The sequence below is a fragment of the Euleptes europaea genome, chromosome 10 (genome assembly GCF_029931775.1).
Source record: "Euleptes europaea isolate rEulEur1 chromosome 10, rEulEur1.hap1, whole genome shotgun sequence".
Lineage (NCBI taxonomy): Eukaryota > Metazoa > Chordata > Lepidosauria > Squamata > Sphaerodactylidae > Euleptes > Euleptes europaea.
Genome location: NC_079321.1, coordinates 57,909,298 through 57,931,467, shown reverse-complemented (window position 1 = coordinate 57,931,467; position 22,170 = coordinate 57,909,298). Strand labels below are relative to the sequence as shown.

The 22,170-nt window shown below is 41.4% G+C and overlaps 1 protein-coding gene across 1 annotated transcript in view; it reads left to right on the top strand.

Moving 5' to 3' along the window:
- MMS22L (MMS22 like, DNA repair protein) overlaps window positions 1-22,170 on the top strand; it is a gene marked incomplete at its 5' end in the record, with an annotated part of 122,391 nt that overhangs the window by 2,768 nt on the left and 97,453 nt on the right. Inside the window, 7 exons of the mRNA XM_056856771.1 lie at window positions 1,027-1,152; window positions 6,017-6,069; window positions 8,575-8,662; window positions 8,742-8,919; window positions 11,844-11,937; window positions 16,083-16,213; window positions 21,544-21,657. Of these exons, the coding sequence (XP_056712749.1) occupies window positions 1,027-1,152; window positions 6,017-6,069; window positions 8,575-8,662; window positions 8,742-8,919; window positions 11,844-11,937; window positions 16,083-16,213; window positions 21,544-21,657 (784 nt within the window). The remainder of the gene's footprint in view (window positions 1-1,026; window positions 1,153-6,016; window positions 6,070-8,574; window positions 8,663-8,741; window positions 8,920-11,843; window positions 11,938-16,082; window positions 16,214-21,543; window positions 21,658-22,170) is intronic.

Here is a 22,170-nt window from a genome sequence, read left to right as displayed (position 1 = left end):
TCCTCCTTTGAAAAAGTAGGCTTTTTGTTTGTATTGTGACAGAACACAGGTTTTTTGATAAAGTTACAGAGCAATCCACAAGGGTGGGGGGCAAATGCCCTTAAGAGCCAGCATGACCCCTGCACCGGTGTTAGTGCCACTTGCGCCTGCTAAACTGGCACTAATGCTAGCGCAGAGCCACTTACGCTGCCACTGGGGAGCGGTGCCATGCTTGGGTGCCAGAGCAGCCATGGCAGCAGCATATCTCCGCACCAAAAGGGGCCGTTCCCAGGGTGGGGCTGACTTTAGTCAGCTCCCTAAACCCTTTCGCCCCAGGAACGCCTCCCTTTTGCAGGCATAAGTTTGCACTTGCAAAAATCATGGCATAGCCCTGTGAAACTCTATGGAGCAGTTTCATGGGGCTCGGGAGGAATTTATTATATTATACTTACTGCGCCACTGCTAGCCGCTCAAGAGGCGGCACGGCTGCGCTGTCCCTGGGCTGTTCTTAATTACCCCCTTAGGATCGCTCTGCTTGTGGTGGTGTAAGATACAAAAGGTTTAGAACTACTGCTTTAGATGTTAGAAACCAAGGAGCATGTGTGTATGAATATGGAGCAAGTAAGTGATTGACAGGAGCCCCGTGGCGCAGAGTGTTAAGCTGCAGTACTGCAGTCAAAAGCTCTGCTCACGACCTGAGTTCAATCCCGACGGAAGTTGGTTTCAGGTACTGGCTCAAGGTTGACTCAGCCTTCCATCCTTCCGAGGTCGGTGAAATGAGTACCCAGCTTGCTGGGGGTAAAGGGAAGATGACTGGGGAAGGCACTGGAAAACCACCCCGCAAACAAAGTCTGCCTTGGAAACGTCAGGATGTGACGTCACCCCATGGGTCAGGAATGACCCGGTGCTTGCACAGGGGACCATTACCTTTACTTAAGTGATTGACCATCCCCAGAAAACAAATGTGCAAAATTACGTTGGCACAGATTGGTTATGTGTGTGTAACCCTTTGAAGAACCTGTGCGTAATGCTGGCTTTATTTTTCAGGATTTTACTGAGGCTGGATCCTTTTCCAACTGACTATGAAGAAGATACAGTGGAATTATTTGGCTTTCAGTGGGTTACTGAAACTGCTTTAGTTGAGTCTTGTACTCTTCTGTTTGGATTATTTAGGTATGATTTTTTAAAAAGTTGTTTTCATCTTGCTATTATATATAAGATTCAGTGCTCAGGAATACTTCCTCCAGAACTGAGATAAATGTTCAAATGTTTCTATCCCTTCTCCCCAGGTATATTTTCAGGATAAGTCACAATAGACCCCCCCACTCCCATATTGTAAAGCTGAATTGTTCAGAAAGGAAATTTGAGAGTATATAAATATACGTTGTTGGATGTTGGCTGGTTAGTTTGTCTGTTGGTTGTTGATGGGGAAGAATATGATCTGTTCTCAATGCGTAATATTTCTTGTTAGGGTTTTAAATTTGAGTCCCTTGTACAGGGAAAGTTGAAATATCTTAAATAAATCACTGCTTTACTTCAGACGCATACTGGGGCATAAAGATGAGGGTGCCCAGTGAAGCAGCACAGGTTTGACCCTGTGGAGTGTAACAGTCAAGAGTCTTGCTTCAGAAAACAGCAGAGAGGGGCTTGGATCCTACTGTAGGATGATGCTGACACCTGGTTTTTGGTTGCCCTTCCTGTGAGTTGTACTACAAGCCGGCCTGAGCCCAACCTGGTTGGGAAAGGGCGGAATATAAATAAAAATTTAAAAGTGATCTTATGAATGTATAATATAGAAGCAGGGAACCCACAAGGACTTGTGGGGGATCTCTACATTTCCCCCTGAATCCCCTTTCTCTTTCTCTCTTCATGGTAGCCCCCATATTCTCTACCCTTTTCATGCTTCCTTCTCTCCTTTCTACTCACCAACTAGCCTTTCTTTTATCTGCCCCCGTCTTACGCTTTATTATTTATTTACTTCATTTATGCCCCACCTTTCTCCCCAATGAGGACTCAAGTCAGCCTATATCATTCTCCTATCCTCCAGTTTATACTTACAACATTCCTGTGAAGTAGCTTAGGCTGAGAGTGGGTGACTGGCCCAAGGTCCATGGCAGCATGAGGATTGAATCTGGGTCTCCCAAATCCTAGTCTGACACTCTAACCAGTATACCACTCTGGCTCTCAGCTTTCCCTTCCCTGAAAAAGACTGGCCAAGTTGCAAAAGTTATGTGGCTGCAAGATGCTCATGTGAGCTATGTGGATGCCACTGCCAGGCTTGGTCAAGTTGCACAAGTTGTGTGGAGGCTTCTGCTGTGCCCAGGAGAGTTGTTTGTCATCCGCTTGTAGCCACTGCTGCCCCTGGGTGAGTTATGTGAATTGCATGGTAGCAAGTTGCCCAGTGGTCATTACTGGGCCGGGCCGTGATGAGTCCTCCTTCCAGGGCAGGAGGGAGGGAGCAGGGGTGGACTAGGAGGCCAAAATAGCCCTGGACATGGCCCTGCCCCCTGACTCTGGCCTTTTTGTTAATAGAAACCAAGGCTTGAATGCTGGCAATATTGTTGTGATTGCCTAGCAACCTCAACAATGGCCACTGAGATTTCAGAAGCCTTCCATTTCTTAAAAGTAGAGGCACCCCTTCTATTATTTTAGGAGGATATAACCCCCAATGTATTTTTCAAAAATATTTCAGAATTTTCTGCAAACCTGGGGCTTTTCTCAGGTTTGTGGAAATATTTATTTTCTCACATCATTATTACAATCTTTGGATTTAAGTATCCACAGTTGGGGCCATTTTTAGAATTAGATATATTGATAATTTGTATTTGTTTTCTAGATTTGCTTGCTAGATCACATTAAAGCTTTTAACTGGGTGGATTATGAAAGGTTTTGGTTGATTTTTTAAAAGAAATGGGTGTGCCACAGCATCTGATTATTTTGATATGCAACGTGTACTCTGGACGAGAGGATACTGTCTGATGCTGGGGGTGCCCTGCAGTGGCAAGGGGAGGTGGGAACATTTCAGTCTTTGAGTGTCTCTGCTCACAGTACCTCAACTTCACTTTTTTTGTTGTTCAGGTAGATGGCTGTTTATATCCCTTCACTGCATTCACCTTACCAATCTTTTTGAATGCAAAACAATTTATGTTTATAATACATTCTGCTGGGTTGAAATCTTCTCTTGCTCTGTTATCAGTTGCTTGGGGTGCATTTTCATTTGTTAACTATTTTAAAATCTACTCTTATGGCAACTTCAACTACAGTATTTCTATGTTATTTATGATGTTTTAATATAATTACTACAGGTTTGCACTCCTGTGTAATGTACTTAAATCTATATTAACTAGCCTTGCTCATACCTTTATAGTATTTTTTTTTTTTTTTTGCTTTTAAAAAGCTGTGTACTTCCAAAATTTTATGTTATGTAGGTAAAAATGGGTTTAGGAAACATTTGCTACTGTTACGTGTTCCATGCTAATTTTTAACTTTGTGGTTGACCGTTAGTTACAGGCAGTAAAATTACATGTCTCAGGTCTTGAAAGACACCTGCTTCTCTCTTGGCAGTCATGTGGAATGTGGGTTTGTTGGATTTTTTCATGTTAGATTCCTTTCATAAATTGCATTTGCCAAAAACTGGAATATATTCTTTGAGTTGTAGCCCCGACCATGGCTATCCAGGGTTTTTTTAAGCATCTGTATTACTACCAGATGAGGTTACACTTCAGAATGGTTTGACATTTGAAAATTGCATCTAGTGCAGAATGGATCTGCCTGCTTATTAACTGGCATTTCCTGTAAAAGGCACCTTACACCTGGGCTGTATGATTAGCTGTGGCTGTCAATTCAGTTGAGTAAAGTTGAAGATTCAAGCTCTGCTGCAGCCTGTTCACAAAAAGTTGCTTAACCTTTTGGTGACTACACCGTTTCCTTCTGCAGTAACTCAATTTAATAGTTACTGGAGAATCTGCCAATCAATGCCAAATGCTCAGCAGCTTCAGTGGAATCCACTTTGAAGGTCATATACATAAGACTGGGAAACACTGCACTGCCAGTGAAACTTCTGTGTTGTAAGTAGTGCCACCGTAGCATGGTTCCGCAAGTCCAGGTGTCCTGATTTTCTTATTAGGGTATAGGAGACAGATGTGGTAGCCTGCTGTTCTTGCTTCTGCGACTCCCATATGGAACCTGTACCTGTTCTCCAGTTATCTGAAAAAAATCTGAATGTGGAACTGTTCATTTTCTCTGAATTCTGAATGGTTGCCAGTTGTGTATTGAAACCTTTTAGTGCAGGGGTGGGGAACCTTTTTTCTGCCAAGGGCCATTTGGATATTTATAACATCATTTGCGGGACATATAAAATTATCAACTGAAAAATTAGCCTGCTATATTTGGTCAAACATTTAGCCAAAGAGACATGACCGGAGATTGCTCCAAGTGCCTGCCACATAGAGCGACTCGCTTTTGAGCTCTGCCGTCCCCAGCTGGGCCCAAGAGATTCAGGCAGGGCAGCAAACACAAGATGGAGTGAGCGACAAGCCAGTCGGGGCTTGTAGGTGAAGGAGCCTGGTCCAGTAATGCCCAGATCCGGCACTTTCCCGCCCTACGCGTCTTTTGCAGGACTTAGAGGGGAAAGAACAAGAAGGGAGAGGGGGTACTGCCCAAGCCCCACGCAGGCAGCTGCCCAGATGACCCCCCTACGTGGGCAAGCAAGCAGGCATCCAACTGGTGGCACACTCACCTACCTGGTGGCACAGGATGGTCTGTTGCACCAGCCGGGCGTAGCCATCCAGCCGCACTCCGGAGTTGCTCCTGCTCCGCATGGTCGGGGCCAGATTCTACAGCCGGCTCCTGCTACCTCCGCCTGCAGGGATGAAATGAGGACACACTGGCTAAGAACTCGCCCCCGCACATTCTGGCCCTGCCCCCTTTAACCCCGCCGTTGTCGCCACTTCGGCCCCCGCCCTCTTGTAGTACAGAGGGAATACGTTTTTCCACGCCCCGGGTGGGAAACAGTTAACAGTTTCTTGGGCGGTCCTAGCAGCTCCATAGCTAATGACTCTTCTTCAAGGGGGAAAGAAGGTTCCTTTTCTCACCAAAACACACTCACATCCACCTTGATTAGAGGCTATTCCTGTCCGCGGCTATTCCTGTCTTAGATCCTTCTGAGCTAGTGATCTGGATCCACGAAGGGCCAGACCAAATGATTTCACGGGCCTTATACGGCCCCCAGGCCTGACGTTCCCCACCCCTGGTTTAAGGGAACAACAGATTGGAAAAGATAAGTAGTACTTCGACTTCATCCTTTCTGTTGTTGCACTCTGTTAACTGCATGGGCTTTCTGATTCCTTTCACAATAAATCTTTTTCCCAGTATAAGAAATATACAGATGTATTACTACAGGGGTGGGTAGATGGACTTTACTACAGGTTTTTTTTTCCTTGTTTCATTTTCAAGTTTAATGATTATTATAAATTATTTTTCTTTATTCTCTTCTTCCTTCAAGTCATGTTAAGCTGAGTGATATGGCCAGGGCCACTCAATGAACTTCATGGGTGAACAGCAGTTTAGATCCCAAACTTAAATAGCATTCTTCTGGCTCAGATCTGAAGGCAAAATATAGTCTTGCCCAGTAGTGCTAGGGTTTGGTTGGAACCTATAGGATTTGATAGGCATGCCAGTACATTTATGGAAATGTGCTTGATTCTTTCTGTCTTTTATCCACTATGGGTTTTAATTGTTGCTTCGATTTCCCCCCCAGTTGTTCCTTTATTTTGATGGGGAAAACGTGTTTTGGTACAAAGCATGGGATCCAGGATAAATTTTCCAGTGGTGGAGTGGAACTTCCCTGCATTCATTCCTCTTCCCACTGATCTCCATGGTATGCTGCTTATAGGGATAGTGGACCCTGAGGAATGATATGAGAAAGGTCACATCAACTGTAGGGAGGGGAAATCTGTGGAAATTGTAAACTTAGTCTGTTCAAGCAACATTTTGTTGATTCTATTAATTTTCAACAGTGTACATCTCTTTTTCTTAGGCAACAAATACATAAGTTGGAAAACCTCATTCAGCCATGTTCAGTTGACTTTGGTAAGCTTATTTTTTTATTGTCATCTTTTCTGTGCATGTTCTGCCTTTCAGTAGGTTAAGTCCAGAGAACTGCCAGCTGAAACGGATTCCTTCCTGAATATCTCCCACCAAGATCAAATCAAAATCAAATCTTTAATAATACAGTCAATGGCCAACAATACATATGCAGAGCATTTAACCTGTGCCTATTTGCATATTACAAATCTAAAAAGTAAAGTTAAAAATACAAAGCATCACAGGCTTAAATATCTACCACCAGTGAAGGTGCTTCGCAGGCTCAGGGAATCCCCAGGAACAGCATGCAGAGCGTGCTCCTTGACTAGAACACTCTGGGTACTTCCTGGCATGAGCAGAACAACTTAGGATGCAGCCCAAATGCCACTAATATTAGTGCTGCATTCATTAACTTTGCAGATATCTGAAGACTGACAGTGCTATCCTAAGCAGAGTTAGGTCCTTCAAAACCCACTGATTTCAATGGACTTCAGAGGGTGTAACTCCACTTAGGATGGCACCATGAGAACTGATAAAGTAATAGTAAGCTCAATAACATAGCTCCAGACATAAAAATCGTACAGAAACTTGGTACTGTGTATCGTGTACATGAAATTTCTTATAAGGAGACCCCTATGAAAAATGGCAAACCTTAAAATCTAAATTTAAAAAGACCCTACAGTGGTAGCGATAATTAATGGGGAAAATTGGGAAAAGATTAATGGAAAAAATAACAGTTGGTTTTGGACTCTTAAACACTAGTAGTTTTCAGTATCAGCCACCGTGGTGAAAAAGGTTTAGAGTTATAATATTTGTACTTTTTTTAGGGCGGATAAGCTATCAGTATTGTCAGTTGCCAAAGTATGTGCCCATTCTGAAGAGTGAGCCAAAAAAAGAAATGCCCTTAAAGATATGTGGGATATTCCAAAGCTTTCTGAGGCTATTTAGAACTTTGTACAAACAGGGGCAGTATAGAAAGCTTTGTGCATATTGTCATTTGTTTAAAGAAGAAGAGTTGGTTTTTATATGTCGATTTCTCTACCACTTAAGGAAGATTCCAACTGGCTTACAATTACCTTCCCTTCCCCACCCCAGAGCAGACACCCTGTGAGGTGGGTGGGGCTGAGAGAGCTCTGAGAGAGCTGTGCCTAGCCCAAGGTCACCCAGCTGGCTTCATGAGAGGAAAACAACCTGGCTTACCAGATTAGCGTCCACCACTCGTGTGGAGGAGTGGGGAGTCAAACCTGGTTCTCCAGATCAGAGTTCACCGCTCCAAATCACTGCTCATAACCGCTACACCACTCTGGCTTTGCAGCCTCTGCATCCTGGCTCTTTTCTTTGCAACACCCCTCCCTCCTTCGGTCTAGGATATAAGAACTCAGGGATAGTCATTCGTACTTGTCTCTGACAAAGGAAGCTTTGACTCTCTAAAGCTTATACCCCCCAAATCGTATTGGTCTGTAAGATGCTACTGGTCTCAAATATAGCTCTTCTACTGCAGGCCAACACAGCGACCCTCTGGAACTATCCACGTTCAGAGGCAAAAAACCTCTGAATACCAGTGCCAGCAGGCAATATCAGGGGAAAGCCTTGGCCTTTATGCCCTGTTATTGGCTTTCCCGAGTAACTGGTTGGCCACTGTATGAGACAGGATGGTGTCAGAGCTCTTCTATTGAGGGGGATGGCCCCTACTCTTGGATTGAAGCTGGATCAGGGACTTTGAATTTCAGCGGAGGCCTTGATTGTTGGTCCCATGTTCAAGCTGACATTACCTGCTGAGTCTCTGTTTAAGAAACAGTATAATATAGTGCAGCTTTTATGCAATCCAGTTTGGTGCTGCTTTAATTCCATGTAGCCAGCTATGGAGAACCTGATCTGGAGAACCGGGTTTGATTCCCCACTCCTCCACATGAGTGGCGGAGGCTAATCTGGTGAACTGGATTTGTATCCCCACTCCTAACACGAAGCCAGCTGGATGACCTTGGGCCAGTCACACTCTCTCAGCCCCACCCACCTCACGGGGTGTCTGTTGTGGGGAGGGGATTGGAAGGTGATTGTGAGCCGGTTTGAGTCTCCCTTAAGTGGTAGAGAAAGTCAGCATATAAAAACCAACTCTTCTTCCTCTTCTATGTGGATTGAATGATTTTTTCTCTGGCACGACAGTTCTTTGATTTTTTAAAAAGGGATATGTTTGGTGAGCAGAGAAGTGTGGTGAACAGCTGTATGCACACTTTGCTGCACAGAGGGTTTTGAAATTGCCTCCATGAGGCAGCTGAATGAGTGCACAAGCTTTTAGTTGTTTGTGTTGGTACTGGACCCATAATTCTGCCTTTTTAAATTTCCTCTGGAACGGAAACTGATTTCAGTGCTTGGGTAACCTGTTAGAAGGCAGTCCTGATTTTTTTTTTCATTTCCTTCTTTGTGAATGTGGTATTTTCCTTCAAAGTGTGTATGTTTCCATCCATATCTGCACAACAGGGTTCACACCCTTCATTTGTCCATTACTTTCAGGCCAGGCTGCAAACCTTCACTGGGAGGCCCAGAATATCAGACAGCAGTGTATTAAATTCCTGCAGTATGTGAAAGTTTTCATCTTCAGGTGAGACGTCAAACATAGTTCTTGTTTAACTTTGTACATTTATTGCTGTGGGATATTTCATGTCGATGTATTCATTCAGGTATCTGGAACCTCTCGAGACAGAAGATGATGAGCTGTTGCATCCATTTGAGAAACAAGAAGTTCAGCTCCCTTCCTTGCTTGTGGAGGAGGTCCATTCTTTGACTTTGTACATTGGACGCCTACATGAACTCCCTAGTTCTATCCTGGGGGGATTTTCCATTCAGTCGCAAGCAAAGGTTTTGACTGTTTTTATTTTCTTTTGGGGAGATGGATGCATATACATATTAGCATATAATTATTGAGGTCAGAAAAGTGATGTATGTTATAAGGAAGAACTTTATAGGCCTGTGATTCTAGTTGGTTCTCTTATTAGATCCTCTCAAAAGTGATGTTTGAGTTGTCCACACGGGCAGTACTGCAGATTTGTGGTATTGCACCAATAACAGAAACTAATAACATGCCCTTGGCTAAGAACTGATATGTACATAAGTGCGCGCACACACACACAGATATCACTTTGGTGCTTTTCTGTTAGAACCTATAATACTGATACAACGCTCCCCCCTTTTCACTTTGCTGAGCAGCTCTTTCCTTCCTACCCTTCCTTCCCCCCACCCCGAGGTTAAAATGTATATAGATATATTATGACCCTGCCTAGGATGCTGAGAAACTGAAAATCCTTTGTTGGTATATGACTGAATATGGCACACCTGAGGGTGATATGGATTCAAACACGCAAACTATTTTATTTCAGTCCCATGGGGAAACGGTCAAGTCAGACTGTCAGGGAGGTTTCAGTTTTAAACTTGGCAGGTGAAAAGTAATGAGGGAAACGTATAACTATATCCACTAGATCAGGGGTGGGGAACCTTTGTTCCTCCAAGGGCCATTTGGATATTTATAACATCATTCGCGGGCCATACAAAATTATCAACTTAAAAATTAGTTTCTTGGGCAGTCCTAGCAGCTCCATAGTTAACTACTCCTCTGCAAGGGGAGGGGGAAATGTTCCTTTTCTCAGCAAAACAACCTCACATCTGCCTTGAATAGAGGCTATTCCTGTCTGTGGGAGGGGGTGGATCACCAGACTTAGATCCTTCTGAGCTAGAGATCTGCCAGGACCCATGAAGGGCCAGACCAAATGATTTCGCGAGCCTTAAACGGCCCCCGGGCCTGACGTTCCCCACCCCTGCACTAGATAGTTTGTTGCATAACTGTAGCTGTTTTGTTCTACAAACAGGTGTTTGTAGCTGTTGAAAAAGATCAAGCACAAGCTTATTTGACATAAGTGCTAAAGTATGTGGTGGCAGGAATATACACATAGGTTCCAGTTTTCTGTCTTTAACACTTGATAGGGATCACCCCCTTTTTCTACGAGCGTTCTACCTCAGGGAAGGACTACCAGTTCCACTTCCCCATTTCAGGATCTTCTCATCCTTCACTCTCCTCCCCCCCACCTTCCCTCCTAACCTACAACTGACCTCTCTCAGGTAAACAGAATTCTTCCGGAATCCCCTGTCAATCAGTGTTTTCAGATAGATATAATGCATCTGCAGTTAACTGTCACGACTTATTTGTTCCATGACAATACAGTGCCATTGCTTGGGGTATCTATAAGTATGGAGAGCTAGTGGTGATAGTACATGTTTATTCTAACAGTAACATTTTTGGTTTGGCGGAAGTCAGAAAAATCAGTGGCTGCCACCTTTTACTGGCAGATTGCATGATCCAACTCATGGAGTACAGTGATTTTGATTTACTCCTTTTACATATGGGCTAAACTAAATATACAAAAACCCAGCCTCCTTGCGATGATTAGTCTGGACGCATATCAGTCCAAATCAAACCTAAGAAAACTAGGGTTTTCACCCTAGGATCTATTGACACTGAGGGGAGATCAGTTTTTAAAAGTAGTAAGGCAGAGTGGAAGACACTGAGAAACAGCATGACCTCGCAAGGTCCCCTGGTTTCATAGCCTCACAGAAGTTCAGACACCTGATGACAGCAGCCCCATATCTGATGACAATGGAGGTGAACAAATTTAGAAGGGCTTTCACGTTAGCCAGATGTGGAGCTTTGCCATCAGCCATCGTAGAAGGCAGATATTAAAAAAACTCTTTCTGAGAGAGTTTGCCCGTGCAATGGTGAAGAAATTGAGACCTGCGAACACGTCTTTTTATACTGCCCTCTCCATCATGAGTTAAGATCTAAGACTATCCAAGAAATTTTAAAAAATAATATAGGGCTACCTGATAAAATTTGTATCCAACGACTACTGGAAGATAGTAACCCACAAACTTCGAGATGTGTGGCCAAATTTTGTGGTGTTATATAGAAGGCCCAAAAGGATGTAATTTACAAATAGGTAAAATTTGATAGATAAATATTTTAGAAGCTAGCTTATTTGCTTCATTAGACATGGGATTTTATTGATATATTTTATTTTGTGGGCTCTTTGATATTGGTTTTTATTACAAATTTATGTTACTTCTGATTAGATGTGTTTTATTCTTTGGTCAAATGACTGTAAAATAAAACTGAACTGATTTTGATTTAGCACAAAATTTCTGCATGTGCTAAAACTCTTGTGCAAATGGAAATTTCCAAAAAGTGTGGTAGTCACTTCTACTAAGTCAAACTTATTGTATCCCCACTTACATTTCTGCTTGTACAAGATCTTATGAAACTGAGTTCTGTGCACCACAATAGATGGGGAGGAAAATGCTAGGTGTTCCACATGATCCTGTTCAAGCAGAACTGTGCTAAGTCATTTATGTTTCTATTTGCACATTGTTGGGTCCAAGCCACTGTGTTTTAATGTCTAAATGTATGTGACAGTAAAGATGACTCTTGCCTTGAAAACAGGAGGAAGTAATATATGAGCATTATGATCGCTGTGTTAATTTGTAATCCCTTGAACACCAGGTGCTTATTTTGATGTGATCACATTGCAAACTCATCCTTGTGCTCACTACTGAGCAAGAGTCTTTTTATGTTGAGTTTTAAGCTACATCAAAATAAGAGTGTTATTTTTACTTTGAACCCACCTGCCTGTTACGACCCTCCCAACCCACTTCTTACAAATATAAAAGCCAGTGTAGTGCAAACAATATTGTCACATTATTTTTAAATGTTATGTAATTTTTTGTGTTAATTGTAGTTATTTCCCCCATCATGGCATTTACTGCATCTCCACCTAGACATCCGCTGGTCAGTGTTGGAAATTCTTCATATTCTGGGGGAAAAGCTGCCAAGTGAGTCAACCTGATTCATTTTTTCGTTAGCATTCTGAATTTCTTGTGTGAGTGACCTTTATTTGAGTGGTTCATGAACTCTCTTTGGTACAAAGTGCTTGAACAAAGAACAACTAGCGAAGTATCTTGAAGGAAAAATCTGTTGTTTTCTCTTTCGACCCAAAGCAAGTTCCATAACACATTATTCTTGGGATCTTTTTTACCAGGTAATTTGTTTTTGCCAATCACCTGAGAATAGTTTGACAGATCAGCATATATTCTGGTGGGTTGGTTGTATCTATGTAGGACAGACGGAAAACTTCAGTCACAGCCTAACCTAGATTTGTTTGTTTGTTTTTAAATGGAAGTTTATCCCCTCCCCCATATATGCAGTCAAAGGTTTTAGTATTTTGGTATTTGTTATTTATTGTTAGTTTTTTCACTTCCTTGAAGGAAAACAGGTACAGTGTTGTTACTTTGTTATTTCTTTGTGTCTGATTTTGTATGAAAAAATGAGGAAGGGGACAAACATAAGAGAAATGAAACGATATGAGAAAGTGTATTAAAATGTGTATCTTTTAAAAGAAACACAGAATTTTTAAAAGGATAATAATGCATAGAAGCTGTTGAACAGCCACTGGATTAAAAACAAATGGGCATGTATTTGAAGAAAGCCACTTCTAGGCAGATAAGCAACCAAATACAAGATTAGCAGAAATACAAAAAGATAATTTCCCTCCTAGTGGTACAAATGTACTTGCAAATTTTGGTAGCCATCTATAATTTTAAAAACTAAACATTGAGATGATACTCTAGCACATCTCTCTGTTCTTCTGTTAAGTCCATCCTTCAGGAGAATCCTGAATGTCATGAACGTAAGTTTGTGCAGTCTGTCGTAACAGACAACCTTCTGACTTATTTCCAGTTATTTCATCCATTCTTCTAGAAATTTTAATCAGGCAGGATCTGTTCATCTATACCTGTCCCCCGCCATTTTTAAATGAATTAATAAATCAACTCATCAATCCCTTTTTACAGTAAAACCTCATTTCTGAATCAATCAAGTGGTCAATGCATCTGTTCGCAACATATTTTAAACTAATTAACACATTCAGGGGAATTGTTCTATTGATTTCAGTAAAAAATTCCCACTTGCGTAGAACCTTGTTTAAATAACCACTTACCAGTTTGCAAATCCTTACTCAACCTTAGAACTCATAAATATATGCTATACATTTTTGAGTGTGAAAAACCCTTACTTTAAAAAGCATTTCACTTCTAAAAGAGAAAATATTTCATAGGAGGTTTTTTCTCAGCACTCCCCCAAATTTTGCAGGCTTTTTTTCTCCATCAGGAACACTGAAAAAATAGGAGGGACACCCCCCCCCCATATTTTCCAAGGCCTTTGCATGTTTACTTCAGGGTTATGTACATTGTTCTCATCTCCTCTGTTTTATCCTCAAAATAACCCTATGAAGTTGGGTTAAGAGAGATTGATTAGCACAACTAAATTCAGCTGCATGGTGCAGTGGAGATTTAAATCAGGATCTCCCGGATCTTAGTCTAACACTCTTACCATTATGCTATACTGGCCGGTGAAAAGTAAGGCTTCTCAGAATTTTTAAACGGAGAAACTATTTAAAAGCTGTCATTAGTGACCAAGTAATCTTAAGATCTGTCATTCTTAGCCGCTAATTTATGAAATGAGTTTTTTCATTCTTCTAATTAAAAAGTAAAGGTCCCCTGGGTCATTCCTGACCCATGGGGTGACGTCACATTCCGATGTTTATTAGGCAGACTTTGTTTATGGGGTGGTTTGCCAGTGCCTTCCCCCAGTCATCTTCCCTTTACCCCCAGCAAGCTGGGTACTCGTTTTACCGACCTCGGAAGGATGGAAGGCTGAGTCAACCTTGAGCCGGCTACCTGAAACCAACTTCCGTTGGGATCGAACTCAGGTCGTGAGCAGAGCTTGGACTGCAGTACTGCAGCTTACCACTCTGTGCCACGGGACTCTGTACTCTTCTAATTACTGCCTATTTATATAATCATATGCAGTGTTTTTCCTGACCTGGATAGCCCAGGCTAGCTGGATCTTGTCAGATCTTGGAAGCCACGCAGGGTTGGTCCTTGTTAGTATTTGGATGGGAGACCACCAAGGTAGCCCAGGGTTGCTATGCAGAGGCAGGCAATGGCAAGTCACCTCTGAACTTCTCTTGCCTTGAAAACCCCACAAGGTTGCCATAAGTCAGCTGTGACTTGCCGGCAAAAAAAAAAAAAATGCAATGTTTGGTCAAATATAAAAATTAAGGACAAATAGTTCTCAGTTCAGCAGCTTTTTAAATTTATGGGCCATATTTTGGAAGTGGGAACATTGGAAAAGTTAACAACATAGCTGGGGAAGTGTATGTTTAAATTATAGTCTGGTTCTACTTTGATACAGTGTTGGCCTTTGTCAGTGGGAGAACACAAGTCCTCATTCATCTTTTTCTGTCTGAAGAGACTTCATGTTGTTCTGTTCAATGAAACTGGTTATATTCTACCTAATGGTGTTTAATGATTAATCTCATAGTGGTTATTTTGTAGATTGTGATAGTTTTTCATTTTTCATTTGATAAGTATCTTTGTTCTGAGTAGTGTTCATATATATTTTTTAAATGATGTCCTCTGCTACATTATAACTTTCTGGTAGAATTTGAAGTGAGCAGAGAGTAAATGGCCAACAATAACCCCTGGCCTTGCTCAGTCTTCGCTGTGTTTTTGTGGAGCCCAGCCCTCCAGAGAGAGGCAGCTTAGCGTGGTTTTGCCCAATCTGTTCCAAGTTGTCTTTCAGTTTGCTGGCCCATTTTTCTCCATCACTGCTACTGTACAATGAAAGGGATGCTTCAAGGCCTCTGTGGTATTGTACAAGTCTCTTTGGTGTAGTGTCATTTGGTATGGGGCTCCTGCTAGGTCATGCTACTAAGGAAGCAGGCAGAAAAGAGGATGTCCAGGAAGGTGTCATGGCCCAGCCCGGTCCAGGGGACACCAATGACTCCTCTGATGAAGAATCAGCCGGCAGCCCTGGCTTCTATCCACAGCCAGCGACTGAGGTGCTACAGGAAGAAGCAGCCCCTGCAGGGCCAGACCCAAACCCGCAGCCAGAAACCAGAGCAGCAACCCCTCAGCCCTCCAGCACTGACTTGGCTGCGGAAAGTCTGCTCACCCCCCTCGTCACCAGAGCCTCAGACACAGCTGAGGAGGTGAACATGTAAGTCCTTACAGGACAGGCAGTGAAGTGCCCGACTGGCAACTCGGTACCGACCCAGCACCAACAGCGGGGATGAGCGTTTGCAGGAGCAGGTCTGAGGTAGCTGGCAGGTGCACGGCGTTACAGGCTGCCTGAGTGGCGTTCTGTGTATCAGCAGCTGGAAAGGGCCTAGCTGCGAGGGAGCAACAAGTCTATCTACTCCTGCCCTTGCTGAGCCTGCTGTGAACTGTCTGCTCTGTCTGGACCTTGCCTTGAACCTTTGGACTTGCCCCTATGAGGTTTAAAACTGTTCAGAGTGTGTGTGCTGGGGGACCATGACAGAAGGCCTGGCAATATCATAGAAGTCCTGGGATCTTCTCATTATTTGGTTTGTCCAAGCTTAGCCTGAAGGAATCTGCTCCCCCCCCCCCATGGAATACTGACCATTCCTTACCTTACAGATGCTCCCTTATATGTGAATATGCTTTGAACAGAATACTGCAGTGCAATGACGCTAAAGTTCAGTTAAAGTGTTACCTGAGCAGCATGGTTTCTGCTGCACCTTGGTTGCTTTTGATCCATTTCGTCAAGGTAAAAGCTTCCTAATGAGGTGGGTAGGATGCAAATCATGCACTCCGCCTTAGCCATATGTAGGGGAAGCGCTGTTCTTTATCAGCAACAAGGGAGAAAATGCAGGTTAGTGAAAGTCACAATTTTCCAAATCAAGTATCAGAATTGTAACACTGAAGTAGTCATACAATGTGAAACTCCCCATCAGTAAAAAAGAGGAATAAAAACCCATTATGCATTCCTTACATTAAATCAAAATTGTCTGCTTTAATGTTTGTTCTTGGAACAAGTAAAATAAAATGATTTGTTTCTGTTTCTGCATTCATAAAGCCAGTTCTAAAGAGTAAATTTCTCTATTTCTCTTTTCTAGGGCAAACTATATATGCTCACAAGTTTACAGATTTAACTGGTGAAAATTTAACCAACATCAGTTTGTTTGAACAACACTGTGGGAATCTCTTAAGTGATCTGATAAGTTTGTCAGTTGACAAATATACAAAGGTATTATGATGTTTTTATTTTTTACTATATTGTCACCATTTCAAAACTGCTAGAACAGTGATTTTTAAAGGGGTTCCATACAGCCTACTGGAAGGCTGGTAGTGGATTAAAGGTTAAAACCATTATGCTGTGCTGTACCAGACAGTTGTAGTAAACTTTTTAAATATTGCTAAGAATTCCTATCTCTATTTTCTTACTGTTGAATCCCTTTGTTTTGTTTTGGCTGTACATTTTGAAACTCCTTTATTTTATCTGTTCCCCTCCTTTTGGACAGGTAAATGAGCTAATAATTTAGAAGTGCACAGGGGTTAAAACTTATTTTGTATTTGACGCCACGTCTAGAAAATAAATTAGGGTCAGAATATGTTATGCATAATAACAAATTTGCATAATGAATGCAGGTTGCAGAATTTTATTTATTTATTTAAAACATTTATATCCTGCCTTTCGTCTTGGTTCAAGGCAGGTTTCAGTAATAGTGAAAATATCCCCAGCTAAAACCAAAGATAAAATAGCAAGCCCAAATCCCTTCCCCTCCCCGCCTTTAAAAGTGCCTGCCATTTAAACGCCTCAAAAGCCTTGGCAAACAGCGCCTCCTGAAAATCTCCATGGAGGGCCCCCCCTCGCTTTTTCAGGGAGCCTATTCAACAGAACCACAATGGAAAGGCTCGGGCTCTGGTCAATGCCAGTCACCACCCTAAGTGATGGAATAGCCAACAGATGCTTAACTGATGGCCGTAGTTGCCGCACAGGGACATACGGAAGGAGACATTTGTTCGAATATGTGGGACCCAGGTTGTGAAGGGCTTTAAAGGCCATAACCAGCACCTTGCGTTGAACTCAGAAACAGACTGGCAGCCAGTGTAGCTGTTTCAGAACTGGCCATGCATGTTTCCAGTGGCTATCACCCTGCAACAGTCAGGTTGTTGTATTCTGGACCAGTTGTAGTTTTCAGGTTGTCTTCAGGGGCAGCCCCGTGTAGAGCACATTGCAGTAATACAATTGTGCAGTTACAGAAACATGGATCACTATGGCCAGATCAGCTGAGTCTAAGTAATGAGAAAGTTGGCGAATCAGATGCAGCTGACAAAAGGTTGCTCCTAGCCGCCAGGCCAGCCTTCTTTTCAAACAGCAAAGCAGTGTGCATGAGCACCCAGAAGCTCTTAGCCTGCTCTGAAAAGCCAACATCACTCCGTCTAGGACAAGTGGCTTCAGTCCCTCTAGAATATCAGCCATCCTAATCAGCGTCACTGGTACCGAACCAAGAGAAATGCATCTGGAGGCTTGGATAGTGAAATATAGAGCTGGGTGTCTTCTGCATATTTATGACACTCAACCCCAAAGCTCTGGACAACCTCATTCAGCAGCCTTATTATAAATTCCACCCAGTTGATTCTTCACCTCTAGTGGAGGCTCTCTGTGTCCAGACAGACAGGAAAAAAAAGGAACCACTCAAGGGCTGTGCCCTTAATACCAACTCCATATTCAAGTTGATGGATAAGATTGGAGTGATTTTTGTCTTTTCTTGGTTCACAGTTTGGATTTTGCTGGTGCATAACTTTTTAAAAGTGTAGATCTTACCCATACGTAATTTTGGCCAGTTTTAAACCCATGATGGTACATTCTAAATCTTACTTAATAATTAATATTCCAAATGCCTGCTCAGTGGAACAAATTGAGATAACATGGGCATTTAAGGCAACCTGGCAGTTCGGTAGAATGTTACACTGCAGCTGCTATTTTGCATTATCTGTAATTTAGCTGTTTCAGCACTCCATTAGAACACCTTTTAAATTTCCCAAGGGAAGCTTGGTGTGGAACTTTTTTTTTTTAGTGTACTGGCTGCATATACCCAGGCAAGATTCAAATTGCTAAAATTTAATTCTTTTGATGAGACTGCTTAGCAGTTGCGATGTGTAACAGCAAGTACCATGCACCGAAACAATGTAAAGTGCTTTGAAACTTTTTAAAAATCTTAAAATAAATGGGAGTGGTATCCAGTTACTGTATGTGGCTATAATACCACCTGCTGGTGAATCACAGTAAAACCCACTTGATTAAAGATGGCAGACGAACATCTCAGGAGGCAGTATACTGTTTCAAAATAGAAGCCGTTTGTTTTGTTCTATCATAAGCTGCATCGGGGTAGTGCTGTTTATTCAGCGCAGAGTTGTGTTGGGAATAAATAACGATTGGCAAATCTATGATAATTTTGTTATCTTTTTATTTGCCTAGAAATAATACCTTTTTATGTTTTTAAGTTATTTGACTGAGATTAGACAAAGCCAGTATTCCTAAAGATATTGCCCTGTGGTACCACTTGGGTAGTCTCTGGGTGCAACTAGAAATGGTAAGTTTTAGTTACCACCGTTAAGAAGGAGAACTGCTTAGCTTCTCTGTTGACTGTTTTACCCATATATATGTTTCCACAGGAAGCATGGCCTTGTCATTTAGGCTTTAGTGCCTTCGCAGTGGGATCAGGCAATGTGCTTATTGTTTCTCATCTCATATCTATTGCCGTGATTCAAATTCTAAGCCAAACACAATCAGATGTTTTGTAGTTCTGCTTATGCCGCCTGCCTCTGACCGATCAGGGCAAGGAACCTGTTTTTCTGGCAATACTCACAGTAGAAAGGGGATTAAAATCTATATTGTTGTAGAAATATATAGTGTCCAGAAACTCCCATCCACTTTTATGCTGCTGAAAAAATTCCTATAATTTGATGAACATTAAAAAAATAAAGTTAATATTACAATAAAGTGCTACTTTGAGAGAGAAAGGAGAAAACAGACTATGAAATGCTTGTAGATGGCTGGAAGCCGTTATGTGACAATGTAATCTGCTCGTGTTAAACGTAAAGCTGAAACTAAAACTGCATTATAACATATGTAGGGGTCTGTTTGGGATGACTTAACTTCTCATCCAGATGGAGGAATAAAATGAAGTAAGGTTTAGTGGGAGACAAAATTGGCCTTTGTTATTTCTTTCCTTTGATTACTATGAGTTAATCTTTCGGCATGGCTGTTAGAGTCAATGCAATGCTGTGATCAAGAAGGATTGCACATAAAGCATGACTGCAGACAATCAGATTTTGGAGAGCACTTTCTAGTTTCAGCCATTGGCCTAACAGGTTACCCAAACTTGTACACCTTTAAGTGTTGAAAGGATAGTGAAGATTTGGTGTGAGAACAATATATGTAGAAATGTATGCACGTGCAATTTTTCTCAAAGCTTTTTTTAAAAAGAGTGCCCATATCCAGTCTTCGGACTAGAGCTGTGCAAATCAATAATGCTGAAGTTTTTTAAAAAACACCAAAATACCTTTTTACTGGCATTTTAAAAAGGAGGCAGTAAAGGGAGCCGAATAAGCAGATCCCAAGTAATGCCGAATTTTTTAGGCATTATTCGGGCCGCTGCCATTTCCCCCTCCCCTCTTCCTCCCTCCCTTCCCTCCCCCCTGCTGCCACATGGCGTCCACAGAGCCCCCAGCAGCCAGAATCAGAAGCCTACATATTATAGTCCAGCAACTTAATCCAATAGATTTGCAGAATATTTTATTTATCTTACTGAAATGCTGAATTAAAGGTTTCATTAGATACTATACTGGAAGATAATGAAGCCGCTGTAGTACTTTCATAGACATACATAATGATTATATGCTGTCATATTAAAATAAGATTTCCAGCCTATTAAAAGTATATGGCTAAGCGAGTTATTTCTAAATTTCCTAATAATTCTAACGGTGGTGTCTTATGATACTGAAAGGGTATTAGCAGTGAAACATTTGAGTTCAATTTAGATTTATAGATCAGATAGCTTGTACAATAGGAGTATTTTCCTGGAAATACAACCTGTTTTTTTAGGGGAATTTTTACATTGTAGTGTTCTGGGTCTGTGATCAGGACCCTATTATTTCCTTCTGCTTGCTCAGTGAGATGAAGTAAGACTTGGTACAGCTAATTGCCTGTTTCCTTACTTATTTTTTCAAAGTACAAATAAACTTAATATTAATGAGTCCTCAGTTTGACACTATCAGTGTAGGTTGGAACCACCATAAATAAGTCTCTGGAAAGACCATCCCTCAATGTATATTTATTGTTTTTTATTTTTGAAGATTCCAGATTTTTCTGCAAACCTTGGAATTCCTTCACGTTTGTAGAGATTTCTCCCCTGTCTGTCCCTACTTCTATTTGCCAGATGAGTCCACACTCTGTGGCCCAGTTTGGTATTAGATATGTGATAGTTCTTTCAGAAATATCTTACACACTTCCTTTGAACCTTTTGATTATAAAATTTCTCTTTATAAATGTAACTACATGTTATGTTGGCAGTCCCATGATTGATATTTCTGACATGTACATCAACGTTAAACACTGTAGTTTGACCCTCACCCAAAGTCTTCTAATATGTTTTGTGCTTCTTTGTTTCTTTATTATAAATAAGATGAAAGTGTGTTAAACTGTCCTCTCAACTGCTTTCCCTAAATTCCAAATAATAATAACTCAAAACATTTGTGAATTTTTTCTTTTATAGTATTATATAAAAGAGTCATTTTGGGAAAAATACAGTTTTTAAAAAATATATATGTAAGAACAAATAATTCCAAGACTGGAATGTGTTCTAAAGTATTTGTTTGGTAGATATTACAATTAATACATTGTCTGCATACATTTGAATGGTAGTGTATGCAGACAATGTATCTGTAGTAGTATCTGTTGTTTGTGCTAAGGTTCTTGGTGTTCAACATATTAGTAGCAAGTGTATGATTGTGAATCGTATGTGGATATGAGCAAAAGTGCAATCCGAAGTTTATGGGTAACTTTAGGACTTTGTATTAGGTAGAATGAAAGCATGTGGGAAGATAACCTGGTCCATTGCCTTTCAACATAACTTATGACCAGGGACTGTGGTTGTACCACGTGTACTTGTGTCTGTGCAGTCAAGGACCCTGAAGATTTCCTTATCACATGTAGGCTTCTGCCAGAAATCGGTGTGAGACTAACAATACCCCCCAATGTTGGTTACCTTTATTGTAACATAATGTCTGCACATATTTACAAGTTGAAAAAGTCCTAAATATTCTGAATGCTTTTTGGAAAACTCCAGGGACTTAAATTGACTTATCCAAACTGGTTTGCATCATTCTCTTGTTCTCACTTAAAATGATCTTGGATCCACAAAAGTATGTAAATATTGAATTAAACCACTGCATTCTGGATTATTCATAGTTGGACATTTAATTAGATCAGCTCCGCATTTTCTAACAGAATAAATCTAACAGAATAAATTCCACTACCAATTTTCAATGATAATGTTTTATTCACCACAGGTGAGGCTCTCCGAAGCTGTAAGTACTCACCACTATCCCTGTAGCTGTGTAAAAGAGCTGTGGGTTCTGCTTATTCAAATGCTAGACCTCAGAAGTAAAGGATCACTTACAGAGGTAAGGAAAGTTGCTCTCCTAGCATCAATAAGATTTTATAAAGATTTACATCTGAAGCTCCGATATTCATAGACTTGAAAAAATGTCCAAAGTGCTTGTGGCAGTGATGGCGAACCTTTTAGAGACCGAGTGCCCAAACTGCAACCCAAAACCCACTTATTTATCGCCAAGTGCCAATGCGGCAATTTAACCTGAATACTGAGGTTTTAGTTTAGAAAAAACAACTCATACATTCACATCTTTTGCCTTAAAAGAAAAACACAATAACAGAGCTTTCAATGATACAGACAACTTTTTATTGAAAGGTAAAAGTTTGCATTTGGCATGCATCTCTCCAGGACTCGTCCTCTGCTCAGCCTGAACCTCCTCAAGATGTGCTTGAAACTGTCGACAATTCAGAGCACGAGCCATGATGTAATTCACCATTTTGTGACATCTTTGAGGACATCGTCAAATTTTTTGAACAATTAATGTGATTTTTGCTGTTGTGTCTGCAAATGTTGTAGAATTTTC